This window comes from Somniosus microcephalus, chromosome 6 (assembly GCF_052327205.1).
Source record: "Somniosus microcephalus isolate GS21.2 chromosome 6, FLI_Smic_1.0, whole genome shotgun sequence".
NCBI lineage: Eukaryota > Metazoa > Chordata > Chondrichthyes > Squaliformes > Somniosidae > Somniosus > Somniosus microcephalus.
Window position 1 is genome coordinate 61320862 of NC_140992.1, and position 15492 is coordinate 61336353.

Sequence of the window (15492 nt, forward strand, 5' to 3'; positions counted from 1 at the left end):
ATATCCATATTGATACACATTCTAGTTGCTGTTATTTTTAATCTTTTGAAACAAATATTCAAGGAGATACTTTAAAAAATGAAATTCAATTTACTTAGAAATTTATTAGAATGCATTTTGGAGGGCTCACCAAATGAATTGATCAACTAAAAATGCAGCTTGTATGTAAAAAAAAAGCACTTTTGTAAAAAAATAAATTGGAAATAGCTGAACTATGCAGCTGTTCCAATTTTTTTTTAAATGTCTAATTTTACATTTGATCTCGACCATTACTGAACAAATTCAAACTAGTTGGTAAAATCCCATTACTAACAAAAGAATCAAATTTAATTTGCCATTGCCAAATTGCCTGGTCTGATCATGTCCCCCCACATGTACACACGCAATAGGGGCCATTGAATAATAATCTTGAATGGGAATCCCAGCCAATTTTCCTCTCCAAAATCTGTTGCACTCTGACTCATCTCAGCTTCAACATAACTACCCCAAGAGAGATCAGGAATTCAGTACGTACCAGTAATAAACACGCAACCTCTCGTCACCCATTTTATAAATGTTCTCTATCTTTATGTTCCTCATTTTTTTTTAAATCTATATTTCTTGGGATGTGAGCGTTACTGGCAAGTCCAGCATTTAATGCCCATCCCTAGTTGCCATAGTGATTTGCTTGCTGGGCCACTTCAGATGGCAGTTAAGCGTCAACCACATTGGTGTGGGACTGGAGTCACAGAGGCCAGACCAGATAAGGATGGCAGGTTTCCTTCCCTAAAAGAACATTGGTAAACCAGTTGCTTTTTATTTACAACAATCCGACAGCTTCATGGCCACTTTTAATGATACCAGCTTTTTCATTCCAGACAGTTACATAGTACTTACAGCACAGAAACAGGCCATTTGGCTTAACAGGTCCAGGCCGGTGTTTATGCTCCACACAAGCCTCCACGGGAGCTGATGACAACCTACACGTGGTCTCCCTGTGTATGCTAGTTCACCGAGAACTTGCCAGCTAATGGCATCAAGATGATCGAATGCCCGAAAGCAGCCTCCTGGTCTGAAAAGCATGGAACATGTCAACCAAAGGTCCCTTTCAGGACCAACCAACCAAGATAATCAGCCTAGCACTCCACATTTATCAACTCAACATTGAAGGCCTACCTAGAGCAAAGTGTGAGGTCTTGTCAAGGGAACTTAGAACACAAATGATTGCGTTCTTGCTGCCCTCCAAGAAACCCACCTACCTGAACCCAACCCATACCAGATGCAGATCCATGGATTCCACGATAGCGTGCCGATACCACGTAAAATACGGTATGGCCACATACATCCAGGCCGACCTAATTACCGAAGCTGAAGAAATCCTGCCAGCAGACAACTCACCGTTTTCCATCACAATCAGAGTGGGCAAGCTGACTGTGGTGAAATTCTACAAGCCGCCGACGGAGACATGGCCAACCATCGCCCTACCAACCGCTAACCACCCAGCTAGCTACATCGGCGAATTTAACAGCCACCACTACATGTGGGGCCACCAAAAAATAGACCGAGTGGCGAACAACTAGAAGCCCTCTGGCAAAAGGAATACTCACCGGACCTCTGTTTCACGACCGGTGACAGTAAAGGACGGCCACTCACCTGCTCCCGGAAGATTCTTAATAACTTTCCCCGCTCACAACACCGAGCCACAGCATCGTACATGTAGGGACTGAGGTGCTGATAGTTGCCTCGATCTCGAAACCAAGATAGAACTTCCATAAGGCTTCATGACCCACCTTCACGAGCATTGTTGAGGACACAATCCAAAGAATACTGCCGTCCCCAAACAACTATGACCGTTTTTTGCTCAACTGCTGAAAGTGGGGGCTGCCAGAAGCATCCCACGGGGCTACAGGAAAGAATACATGCTATGCTGGTCCCAGGAGAGTGAGAGATTGCTGGCAGGGTTCAATGTCACTCAAGACCCAGATACAGCAACAGCAATCATGGATTCCCTAAACTAAGGCAGGTTAGCACAATGGCGAGAAACCACTGAATACTTGGATTTCTCACACTCCAGCAGGAAACCCTGGAACCTGGTCCGCTGGCTTGGCATCACCTCACTGCCCCCACATGTAGCGCCAAAGGTCAGTGCAGATGCCATTGCGGCCTGCCTCTTAACCAACTCAAAGGCAACGACTACCACCGAAAACAAAAGCAGAGTGAAAAAGCTGCTTAAGCTCTCTGCAAAAAGTCACTCCACACACCACCTTTTCGGCGGCCTTCACCACCAGAGATTGACATAGTGCTGACAGCCACCAATCTGGGAAAGTCGCCCCGATCGATGGCATCTACCCAGAATTTCTCAAGAACCAGGGCCCAAATGGACAGAAGTGGCTTGCTAAACTCGCCTCCAAGATCCTTGACACAGGGATAATCCCGGGAGTCTGGCGCCATTCTAAACTAAAGCCAAGAAAACCAGCCAATGATTCAAAAGCTACCGCCCCATCACCCTTCTGTCTACGGTCTACAAGGTGGTCGAATGGCTCGTCCTTAACCAGAAGCCACCCTTCCAAACGAGCAGGCGAGCTTCAGAGAGGGAAGAAGCTGCTCTGACCAGGTCTTTGCACTCACTACCAACATTGAGACAGGGTTCCAGAAGCAGCTGAAGCTGCCTTCATGGACTTGTCATCGGCATCAGGCTCATCAACACCCTAACGCGCAACCGTAAGTTCCGTGTCTATCTTGGTGACAAGACCAGCCAAACACGGACGCTCAACAATGGACGGCCACAGGGGGTCGGTGCTCACACTGGCCCTTTTCAACATCTATACGGCAGATATGCCCTGCACCAAATCCTGGAGGTTCACCTATGCTGATGACGTAGCACTGCTAATGCAGGCATCAACATTAGAGGAAGCAAGTCGGATGCTCACAAGCGACCTGGACCTACTGGAATGCCACTTCTGGACCTGGTGTTTCCGCACCAATCCAGAGAAGACAGTTGTGTTGGCGTTCCATCTGAACAACAATGCCGCCGGGAAGAACTCAACGTTTCCTTCTGCGGAAGGCGAATTACCCATGAACACCACCCAAAATACCTGGACATGACTCTCGCCTATCGGTCTCATCTCACTAACGCCGATCAAAAAGTAAAAACCAGGATGAACCTGGTCCGGAAACACTCTGACACATCATGGGGGCGCACAGCCAGAACACTTCGCACTACAATTGTGGACCTAGTCTATTCTGCTGCATAAAAGTGCTCCGCCTTGACGTCCACTCCAACTGAGTGGCTCCTGGTGCTGTCCCACATTGCCCCGCCTGCCATTCACAACACCACCATACTCCATGAGACGGAAAAATCATGAGTAACATTGATCTTCCCATTCACAAAGACCTGAAAAACCCAACACGAATGTGCTTAAAATCACGCAATCCATTCTGGGAAACAGCAGCTAATGTTCATGCAGCTGGTATCAACCCACTATCCAGATGGACGGAATCGTAGGACACATGCAACATAAAGAACCAACACCTCATCACTGACCCAACAGCAGAGGTCCCTGGCTTCGACCTCCCTCGAAGACAGTGGACAGCACTCAACCGAATCCGCACAGGGCATAGACGATGGGGCCACCTGCTCCGCAAGTGAAAGATGAGGGACAACCCAAAGTGCGATTGTGGCCGTGAGTTCCAGACTATGGAGAACATCACATCAACCTGCCCGCTAAGATCTGTTGCGGGAAGCACCTCATTTCTCCACTCGGCCATCTCAGGAGGCCAGCAAATGGATAGCCAAACGAGACATCCCATTATAAGCTTTTCCCGTCATACGAAAGTATTAGTACAAGCCTCCTCCCAGCTTTCTTCATCTAACCCCAGCAACAGATCCTTCTATTCCTTTCTCCCTTTATCTAGCTTCCCTTTAAATGCATCTGTGCTATTTGCCTCAACTGCTCCCTGTGGTAACGAGTTCCACATTCTAACCACTCTCTGGGTCAAGTAGTTTCTCCTGATTTCCCTTTTGGATTTATTAGCGACGATCTTATATTTATGGCCCCTAGTTCTGGTCTTGCCCATAAGTAGAAACATCTTCTCTACATGTACCCCTATCAAATCCTTTCATAATCTTAAAGAGCTCTGTCAGATCACCCTTCAATCTTCTCTTTTCTAGAGAAAAGAGCCCAAGCCTGTTCAGTTTTTCATGATAGGTATAACATCTCAGTTCCAGTATCATTCTCGTAAATCTTTTTGCACCTTCTCCAGTGTCTCTATATCCTTTTTACAATATGGAGACCAGAACTGTTCACAGTACTCCAAGTATGGTCTAACCATTCCCCAGAGAGAAGGCAGGAAACTCTTAAAGTGATCTCTTAAGAGGTGGAAAAAAGGAGTGCGTTTACAAGGCATTAGATTCTTCCTCCTCACTGCACAGAGATCACTTTGCATCCCTAAATATGTCAGGAAAATGTCCTAACTAAAATCAGGAACTCACTATGTAGAGAACTGCAGGAGAGAATAGCAATAAGTAAATGGATTACAGACTGTGCAACTTGAAGAAGTGAGTAAAACTTTTATTAAAAAAAGGCATACTGTACTTTGATTGGAATAAGAGATTTTATTTGTCAAAATAATAATATTGCAAACACTTACATGATATAATTTATTAAACTCCTTCACACATCCTTGGTATTGGTAAATAATATTCACCAGCAATCTTTGTCCACCTAATAATCTGGGTTTGACTTGTGTGATTTATTAATCAAATCTTTATCCAGAGTTTCATACTGATACCAAGCGCCATCACCTCTCTCTCTCATCAGACGGCGAACCTCAAGTTGCTTAAGCCTATAATTAAAGAAACCAATCACATAAATTAACAATCCACCTACAAACACAGTCAAGACAGCTTTGGAACTAGAAAATACATTTTAAGGTAAACAACTTCCATTCTCTCAACCATTTTTGATCCCCACTCTCCAGACTCTCAAATTAGCCAAGGTGCCAATGTTACTCTTAAATCAACTGGCAACTGATGTTCAAGCATTGTTCTGGGACAACTCCTACCAATTAGCTTCTTGGATTACCACAGGTTTCAAAGAGGTCTAGTAAATCTAACCTTTAATGGGTTTGATTTCATGTTACTATATTATTATGTCAAATTCCTAATGCAACTCGGCCTCTTGATCTTTTTTTATTTGTTCCTGGGATGTGGGCGTCGCTAGCAAGGCCAGCATTTATTGCCCATCCCTAATCACCCTTGAGAAGGTGGTGGTGAGCCGCCTTCTTCAACCGCTGCAGTCCGTGCGGTGAAAGTACTCCCACAGTGCTGTTAGAAAGGGAGTTCCAGGATTTTGACCCAGTGACGATGAAGGAACAGTGATATATTTCCAAGTCAGGATGGTGTGTAACTTGAAGGGGAACTTGGAGGCGATGGTGTCCCCATGAGCCTGCTGCCTTTGTTCGTCTAGGTGTAAGAGGTTGTGGGTTTGGGAAGTGCTGTCAAAGAAGCCTTGGTGAGTTGCTGCAGTGCATCTTGTAGATGGTACACACTGCAGCCACGGTATGCCGGTGGTAGAGGGAGTGAATGTTTAAGGTGGTGGATGGGGTGCCAATCAAGCGTGCTGCTTTGTCCTGGATGGTGTCGAGCTTCTTGAGTGTTGTTGGAGCTGCACTCATCCAGGCAAGTGGAAAGTATTCCATCACACTCCTGACTTGTGCCTTGTACATAGTGGAAAGGCTTTGGAGAGTCAGGAGGCGAGACACTCGTCGCAGAATACCCAGCCTCTGACCTGCTCGTGGCCACATTATTTATGTGACTGGTCAAGTTAAGTTTCTGGTCAATGTGACCCCCCCAGGATGTTGATGGTGGGGGATTCGGCGATGGCAATGCCGTTGAATGTCAAGGGGCGGTGGTTAGAAGCTCGCTTGTTGGAGATAGCCATTGCCTGGCACTTGTGTGGCATGAATGTTACTTGCCACTTATCAGCCCAAGCCTGAATGTTGTCCAGGTCTTGCTGCATGCAGGCAGGGACTGCTTCATTATCTGAGGAGACAAGGTGCAATCATCAGCAAACATCCCCACTTCTGACCTTATGATGGAGGGAAGGTCATTGATGAAGCAGCTCAAGATGGTTGTGCCGAGGACACTGCCCCGAGGACCTCCTGCAGCGATGTCCTGGGGCAGAGATGATTGACCTCCAACAACCACAACCATCTTCCTTTGTGCTAGGTATGACTCCAGCCAGTGGAGAGTTTTCCCCGATTCCCATTGACTTCAATTTTACTAGAGCTCCTTCATGCCACACTCGGTCAAATGCTGCCTTGATGTCAAGAGCAGTCACTCTCACCTCACCTTTGGAATTCAGCTCTTCATTTGAACAAAGGCTGAAATGAGGTCTGGAGCCAAAACCGAGCAGATTATTGGTAAGTGCCACTTGATAGCAATGCCGATGACACCTTCCATCACTTTGCTGATGATTGAGAGTAGACTGATGGGGCGGTAATTGGCCGGATTGGATTTGTCCTGCTTTTTGTGGACAGGACATACCTGAGCAGTTTTCCACATTGTCGGGTCAATGCCAGTGTTGTAGCTGTACTGGAACAGCTTGGCTAGAGGCACGGCTAGTTCTGGAGCACAAATCTTCAGCACGACAGCCGGGATGTTGTCGGGGCCCATAGCCTTTGCTGTATCCAGTGCACTCAGCCACTTCTCGAGATCACATGGAGTGAATCGAATTGGCTGAAGACTGGCTTCTGTGATGGTGGGGACCTCAGGAGGAGGCAGAGATGGATCATTCACTCGGCACTTCTGGCTGAAGATGGTTGCAAATGCTTCAGCCTTGTCCTTTGCACTCGCATGCTGGGCTCTGCCATCATGGAGAATGGGGATATTCATGGAGCCTCCTCCTCCCGTTAGTTGTTTAATTGTCCACCACCATTCACAACTGGATGTGGCAGGACTGCAGAGCTTTGATCTGATCTGCTGATTATAGACAGAGCTAAGCGATCCCAGAGACTTCTTTGCATACAATTCTATATACTAATTCTGGTGTGGAAGAAGTTACAGATTGAGAGCCATGTCAAACAAATCAGAAATTCACAAGCGTAGGAGACATAAATGAGACACTTCAGCCATGTCAGTTGCTTTAAATCCTGTAAACCATCAATAGTAGTTATTTTTTGAAAGTTACATTTGTCTTATTTTTAAAGGCCTGTGTTACATGAAGGTGGATGTTTGGCAGGTTGATACCACCACTGTCCTTCTATACATGACAATTTCAATTTTAGTATATTTTTTGAAATATATATATATATGTCTTTAAAAGTGATCATGGCAATGCTGTTATCGTAAATATATACATTTGCTCTAACTTACCTCATGTCTGCTTTCTCTGCTTCAATAGAAACAAGGGCCATCATTTTCTCATAACCCTTCTCAGGTGGGTCAAAGACAATTTTTGAAATCCACCTGGTTATGGGATGCTGTAAGCACAGAACAGTGTAACTCGACATGGGATTATTTATTTAAAAAAGGTCTCGAACTCACATTATTAATTAAAAAGATATAGTTAATTCCTTCCCCAGCATATAGAGTTCTTCAACATGAAGGGAGAAATATTTTACACTATCAATTTTCTCCATAGCCAGCATTTATGCATCCCCTTGGTCAATCCACCAAGAGACAAGCCTTGGTCATGTCTAGTGCCAGCTCAGTAACAGCACTCTCTAAGTTAGGGTTCAAGGCCCACTCCAGAGGCTTCAGCACATAAACTAGGCTGGCATTTCAGTGCAGTACTGACGGACCTCAGTTTAATGATCCATCTAAAAGATGGCACCTCCAACAATGCAGCACTCCTCAGCACTAATGCGTCCATCTAGAAAATGCACTCAAGTCCATGATGGGGTTTGAACTCAATCTTCTGACACAGGAGAGAAAAGTGCTACCAGAAACATATTGCAGCTTAAACCAAAAAAAATCCTAATCATGATATCCTCTGTAATGATTAATGTTTCTAAATTTCCAATTTTGTTTTCAGTATTTTGTACAATCATATATGCCACTTAATCATGACTTTTTTTTGAAAATTGATCTTTGTTTTTCTCATTTAACTTTGATAACCCTTGTTTCTTCTAGTATTTCTGTCTCTCACTACCTCAAAGCCTCTTTATTTCCCCTTCTCCTCTGGTAACATTTTCTCAATATTTATTTCAGTTAAGCCATCTACTGTATTTCAACTCCAACAGCTTTATTAATCTTGCTCTCCCTCACTAGTCCCAAGCCTAGACTTTCCCCATACTCCTGCCATACTAGCATTAAAACTCTCCCACCACTCTATTATCCTCTCCACAAGGATATTTTTTTCCGGGTAAAGTTAGTTTTCTTTCCTTCCCCACACGAGCCAGTGAAGAATGGCACAATTTGCTTCCGAGGGCAAGCCTAACTGCAACTGTCAATTAATTAAGCGATGTATCTAAATGGTGCTGAGCCCGTTTAGGAAATATTGCAATTCATGGCTGGCAGTGAGTGCATCATTAGCTTTCTTGTGATTAATAAGAAACATACTGTACCTTGTAGTATTCCCAATGCTCTGGAACATAACCTTCAGGGATCTCTGCAAGCTCGGCCTCACCTGTAAAATGCAATAAATGCAACACTATAGACCCATTCTTTTTTTTTATTTTTTATAAACGCTATTTATATTCTTCCTAAGAACAATTAGTCCTTGTTGATACATGTGAATTGAGTTTTTCCTCACTAGTGAAATAAATGTGGTTTTACAGTTCTCCATTGTGTGCCCTGCATTACTAAACCTTAAGTCACATTTTGCTAGTTCAGCACATATTTATATTTTAACTGAATGTAATTTCTCAATAGGAAGCTTCAGTAAAGTGAATTCAACTTAGCTAAGAAATAATTATTACGAACTTGAAAGCTAACTTAGTTTTCTTTTACACGTCATGTCAATTTGCTTATAGAATTCATTTAAAAGTCATCTTTGCACCGTTTATAATTACCATTGCAAGATACTTACCAATAAAAATATTCACATAAGTGATGAATACAGCCATTGGTATTCCAGTTAATAAAATGTAGAATCTCTGCAACAAGAGAAATTGAGAATTTGTAATCAAATTTAGTAATGCAACTTTGATTTGTGTGTTTTAAAAGCTGTATACACTAATTTAATAATGTAAAGGGTTAGAATCACAAGTATTTCAATTACCACTAATAAGCTGCCAAATAACTATTTGCAATGAAGTGTGGTTCCCACAGCATGCAGCGCTATTGTACAAGTAGGCAGGATAAGCAAACTGTAGCAGGCCACCTATATAGCTTGCCTCAATCACAGACACTACATGGCAACTCATCAACAACTTATATACTGCCTTTAACATGGGAAAACGTCCCAAGGCGCTTCACCGAGCCACATAAAAAGATATTAAGACAGGTGACCAAAACATTGATCAAAGAAATGGGTTTTAAGGAGTGCCTTAGAAACACAGAAACATAGAAGATAGGAGCAGGAGTAGGCCATTCGGCCCCTCGAGCCTGCTCCGCCATTCAACGCGATCATGGCTGATCATCCAAACTCAGTACCCTGTCCCTGCCTTCTCTCCATATCCCTTGATCCCTTTAGCCTTAAGGAATATATCCAACTCCTTCTTGAATATATTTAATGAATTGGCCTCAACTACCTTCTGTGGTAGAGAATTCCACAGGGTCACCACTCTCTGGGTGAAGAAATTCCTCCTCATCTCTTAAAGGAGGGGGTGGGGTGGGGTGGGGGGGGTAGAGAGGTTTAGCGAGGGAATTCCAGAAGTTAGGGCCTAGGCAGCTGGAGGAACAACCGCCAATGATAGGGCGTTGGAACTCGGTGGTGTACATGAGGACATGAGGCCAGATTTGGAGGAGCGCAGAGATCTCGGAGGGCTGTACAATACAAATCTGTTAATCTTCTCTGCATAAGTCACAATTCCAATCAATAGAGCAAAGAAAATTACTGAACAGGTAAATATGTTTGTTGTACCAAGGAACTGAAGGCAAACCAGATAAATGTAATATACATTAGCCTATGTCTTTACAGTGGGTGGTCTTGAAGTTCACAATGCCCTTTTATTAAATGTTTCAAAAGCTTTACAGCACAGATAACAAATATTCTCAAGTAGGATGTTCTTATTTATACAAAATTAATTGGACCTACAATATTTTTGCACCAACAAAGTACAGATTGAGTAGACAATTAGCATTTTGAAATTGTTCATTACTAAGTACCAGTCTGATTATTAACCTTGCACATCTAAATTATAGGCTTCATCACATTCCATATCAAACAATATTTTTCCATGCTTATGGATTAATTGACACAAATTTCAGGTGCAACTTTGATACATACCAGGAGATACAGAAATCGACGATCATAATATTGACTGGACTTGATGGCAAACATCTGTTTCCCATGACTGCCATGACGGACTGCAACTGGAATAAGACAGAAGCAACACAAACACATTCAAGCAATAGAAAAATAACTTTATACGGGTCTCAGGTAGAAACTCTGCAGTGTAACTTTTAACATTTAGTGCTTAATAATATAGATATTTAAATACATCTAAACAATGTATTTTCACCATATAGCTACTGGATAACTCCAAAATGGGTTGTCAGGATCTTGACTATTGTAGGATTTTAGAAACTTAACTGAACATAACATCATTTACACATTCTTTCTGATTAAAACAATAACATGTGTTTAAAGGAAATTTCACCTCTAGCTTTTTGACTTGGTTATTATCTATTTCATGGGCTTTTAATTAAAGCAAGCTTCAAAAGCTATAAAGGAAATATTGGGGTAGATTTTCCAATATTCAATTCAATTCAATTTTATTTGTCACGTATGCAGCAGACGTGTGTACTGCACAATGAAATGTTGATTTTTACGAGTCCTCCCAACATTGGAATAAATATGGCATAACAATGATAGAAATACTAATAGAAAGACAGTAATAATAAATAAAACAACAGTAATAAATAATAATAAATTAATCGTTTATATGAGTCTTATGGCCTGGGGGTAGAAGCTGTGCCTGGGGGTAGAAGCTGTAAATATGGGTGCAGTTTACACACAAATGGTTTGAAACAAGCACAAAGCTCATGCGAAGTGAAGGGTGCTATTGACACTCAATTTTCCATGGTCGGCTTATCATAATTATGCATAGTTTCAATGTGAATATTGTACCCAGTGTAAGTTGGTGAGGAAAAAAGGCAACCCACTGCAAATAGCATGAAGCCAGATGAAAAACAAAGTGCTAAGTGAAAGAAAACCAGAAACAACAATCTACCTGCTGAGCTCTTTAAATGGACATTCTCATTTTGCTCAGTGCCAAGCAAACTTGGACACCCATTTTCTATGGGCAAGATGACAAAACAGTGGAAAACAGGCTGAAATTACAGAAAAGGGTATGCAAAATAGCTATGTCAGTTAGCCTGATGTACATGCACGAGCCCTAAAACATGCAGGTGTTTCCTGTAAGTGCAAATGACAGCAAAAAAATGGCACCAATATAAATTTGGACAAAGATACAGCAGAACAGACTTCTGTCCCATTTTCCAATCAGGTTCACCTAATCACCAAGTAGCCTTACTGAACAGGCACCAAGTCAGCTGCCTGAAAAGCTAAATGGGAAAAAAAGTGACAAAGACACAGGTGCTTAGCAAAAATAGGAATTGTTTAAACAGATCTACAGATATGTTCAAGAACCAAAGTTTTCCCCCACCTTATAAAGTGCCCCGAGATGTCTCCCTGTACATGAGGAATGCTTTAGAAATGTAATTTGTTGTTGAATGTGATTTACTACCTTTGCACAAGTCCAGGATGTATTAAAAACTTTCTATATTTTTCATGCTCCTGCAATACATTTGAGGCCTACTGCAACCGCTGGAGTGTTTTGTGGCCACCAGGAATAATATTACAATTTAGTTAAGACTTTCCCTTTGTTTTATTCAAAGTTATTAAAGAAAAAGAAAAAAAATTGAGAACTTTGGGCAACTCATCCTGCTAATCCACATCAGGCAGCAGGTTGGCTGGCTGTCCTTTTGAGGTTTGATGATGTCATTCACCTTATAAGGCTATAGACAACAGTTCAGCAGACTTTTTGCTCCTTACATTGGTAGTGGCAGTTTATGTAATACTGTATGAGGGTAGACATTACTGTTCTCATGCAACACTTATGCTAAATTCCTGAACTATATTAACATGGATTCACACAAGAATATCAACCACCAAATTTCTACCCAATAGTTCTTTTAACTTTCAAGGAGGCCAAAAAGAACGCTGTTGACTGTAATGTTTCCCAGCTCCTTCAATTGTCCCCTTGCCTTTGTTCGATCCAAGGGCATTTTAGTTTTGCTTTCTTTCCACTATTTTTCTTGAACTCGTTTGGTACTCTTGTTGTTGCAGGCTTGAGTGAGTTTTGATTTTGGCTAACCCAGTGTTTTTGTTGAAGGCCCTCCCAGCCACTGAAACAGGTTTATTTGAATTTACAAGCAAAATACTGCAGATGCTGGAAGTCTGAAATAACAACAGAAAATGCTGGAAACACTCAGCAGGTCAGGCAGCATCTAGGAGAGAGAAACAGAGTTAACATTTTGGGTCGATGACCCTTCATCAGAACTGGAAAAGGTTAGAGTAATAACAGATTTTTAAGCAAGTGTGGAGCAGGGGCAGAGAGGAAAGAACAAAGGGCAGGTCTGTGATAGGCTGGAGAGATTAAAAGACAAAAGGGATGATGGTGCAAGGCAAAAGGAGATAGTAATGGGACAAGTTAAGAAACAAAAGATGACTCTAGATGAGGTGTAAATGATGATGGCAGAATCATCAACAGCTGCCATGTGAGAATAAAAAGGGAAAAAAATATAGGGGCCAAGGTTATAGTCTGAAATTGATGAACTCGATGTTGAGTCCAGAAGGCTGTAAAGTGCCTAATCAAAAGATGAGGTGCTGTTCCTCAAGCTTACGGTGTGCTTCGTTGGAACAGTGTAAGAGACCAAGGACAGAGAAATCAGAGTGGGAGTGGAGCAAAGAATTAAAGTGACAGGCGACCGGAAGCTAGACCGGACGTGTTCCACAAAGTGGTCATCCAATCTGCGTTTGGTCTCCCCAGTGTAGAGGAGACCGCATTGTGAGCAGCGAGTACAGGATACTAAATTGTAAGAAGTACAAGTAAATCGCTGTTTCACCTGGAAGGAGTGTTTGGGGCCCTGGACAGTGGGGAGGAGGTAAAAGGGCAGGACAGGAGGTGCCGTGGGAAGAGGAAGAGGTGTTGGGGTAATTGAGGAGTGCACCAGGGTATCACGGAGGGAACGGTCCCTTCAGAATGCTGAAACCAGGGGGGGGGGGGTAAAAGAGATGTGTTTCGTGGTGGGATCGCGCTGGAGGTGGCAGAAATGGCAGAGGATGATATGTTGAATGTGGAGGCTGGTGAGGTGAAAGGTGAGGACAAGGGGAACCCTATCGTGGTTCCGGAAGGGAGGGAGAAGAGGTAAGAGCAGAAGTGCGGGAAATAGAACAGACACGGTCAAGGGCCATGTCAACCACAGTAGAGGGGAATTCTCGGTTGAGGAAAAAGGAAGACATATCAGAAGCACTAGTAAGGAAGGTGGCATTGTCAGAGCAGTGGAAACGAAGAAACTGGGAGAATGGAATAGAATCTTTGAATTTATCTAGGTCTGCAGAGCTGCTTCACATGAACCCGTGGCTACTGTCCAGAACTCTATTTTTGCAGGCATATAAATCTCAGCAATTTTAACATTTTCAAAGTAAAGGCGGGTTTACCTTCAGGGCCTTGTTCTTCCTAACCTATACTTTACAAGGTCAATCCGTTACCTGGCGCACACACAGTCACCCACATTGAACTAAGTCGGTAAACTCCAAACCTACCGTTAGCAGTGCTGGGAAAGGCCCTGAGCAGGGTATTGGCAGCCCGATCCTGCAGTTTGAGAGGAGGCCGACGCGCCAGGAGAAGAGCCGCTGCGCGCAGCACGCTTAGCACCGCCATATTTGATATTCCGAGGCCGCCTCACCGGGAGTGCAGGCAGGAAGCCCGCAGCCTCCATCTTTAATAAGGGCAAAGGGGAAACTCAGGGACGGTCAGCTCCACTCAAGGACACAGCTTTGGGCAACGAGCGCTGTCCGGAGAATATTCGGGAACCTTTGAAATCGGATCATTTCTAATTTTAATAAAAGACGCTCTGGTGCTTTGCATTCTGGGAAAGGGTTGAGTAGGCATTGACATAAAGAGACAAAAACACAAAACAATAGCAAAATACTGCGGATGCTGGAAATCTGAAATAAAAACAGAAAATGCTGGAAATACTCAGCTGGTCGGGCAGCATCTGTGGCGAGAGAAACATAGTTAACATTTCAGGTCGATGACCCTTCGTCAGAACTGGAAAAAGTTAGAGATGTAACAGATTTTAAGCAAGTGCAGGGGCAAGGAAAGGGGGGAGGGGAGGAAAGAACAAAAGAACAATAGCAAAATACTGCAGATGTTGGAAATCCGAAATAACAACAGAAAATGCTGGAAAAACTCAGCAGGTCAGGCAACATCGGTGGAGAGAAATTTGAGTTGACGTTTCGGATCGAACCCTTCTTCAAAACTGGAAAGAAAAGAAAATAGATCGAAGGCAGGGCTGCGATCGGACAAAAAGAAGTAAAGGAGACAAAAGAAGTAAAAGAGACAATAAAAGGTATTCGAAGCCAGACGCTTCACTAATCTCAGCCTATTACCATCTCGTCTGGCTTCGAATACCTTTTATTGTCTCTTTTACTTCTTTTGTCTCTTTTACTTCTTTTTGTCCGATCGCAGCCCTGCCTTCGATCTATTTTATTTTCTTTCCAGTTTTGAAGAAGGGTTCGACCCGAAACGTCAACTCAAATTTCTCTCCACGGATGTTGCCTGACCTGCTGAGTTTTTCCAGCATTTTCTGTTGTTATTTAGAACAAAAGAAGTTCTGTGATAAGGTGGAAGGCAGGAGAGATTAAAAGACAAAAGGTATGACAGTACAAAGCAAAAGAAGATGGTAATGGAACAAGTAAAGAAACAAAATATAAGTCTAGAACAGGTGTAAATGGGAATGGCAGAATCATCAACAGCTACCATGTGAAAAAATAGGGGCAGAGGTTATGGTCTGAAATTGTTGAACTTGATGTTGAGTCCAGAAGGCTGTAAAGTGCCTGATCGAAAGATGAGCTGCTGTTCCTCGAGCTTACATTGAGCTTCGTTGGAATACAGTATACTAAATTGCAAGAAGTACAGGTAAATTGCTGTTTTACCTGGAAGGAGTGTTTGGGGCCCTAGACAGTGAGAAGGGAGGAGGTAATAGGGCAGGTGTTGCATCTCCTGCGCTTGCACAGGGGACGGGGTGTTGGGATTGATTGAGAAGTGGACCAGGTTGTCGCAGAGGGAGTGGTCCCTTCGGAATGCTGAAAGGGGGGGAGATGTGTTTGGTGGTGG

The 15492-nt window shown here is 43.1% G+C and overlaps 1 protein-coding gene across 1 annotated transcript; it reads right to left on the bottom strand.

Moving 5' to 3' along the window:
- Positions 1-4574: 4574 nt before the first annotated feature.
- ndufb5 (NADH:ubiquinone oxidoreductase subunit B5) lies at positions 4575-14077 on the bottom strand. The gene is made up of 6 exons (XM_085990264.1): positions 13917-14077; positions 10374-10459; positions 9012-9078; positions 8548-8609; positions 7355-7461; positions 4575-4824 (listed from the first exon to the last, which is right to left on the bottom strand). The coding sequence occupies exons 1-6, from the start codon at positions 14032-14034 to the stop codon at positions 4704-4706; spliced, it is 561 nt and encodes a 186-aa protein (XP_085846390.1). The 5' UTR covers positions 14035-14077; the 3' UTR covers positions 4575-4703.
- Positions 14078-15492: the final 1415 nt, after the last annotated feature.

Coding starts and splice junctions, on each gene's coding strand:
- ndufb5 (XM_085990264.1), bottom strand. CDS start 14,034: ATGGCGGTGCTAAGCGTGCTGCGCGCAGCGGCTCTTCTCCTGGCGCGT. Junction 9,079..10,373: donor GTCGATTTCTGTATCTCCTG/GTATGTATCAAA, acceptor CTCTTGTTGCAG/AGATTCTACATTTTATTAAC. Junction 7,462..8,547: donor AGCATTGGGAATACTACAAG/GTACAGTATGTT, acceptor CTGTGCTTACAG/CATCCCATAACCAGGTGGAT.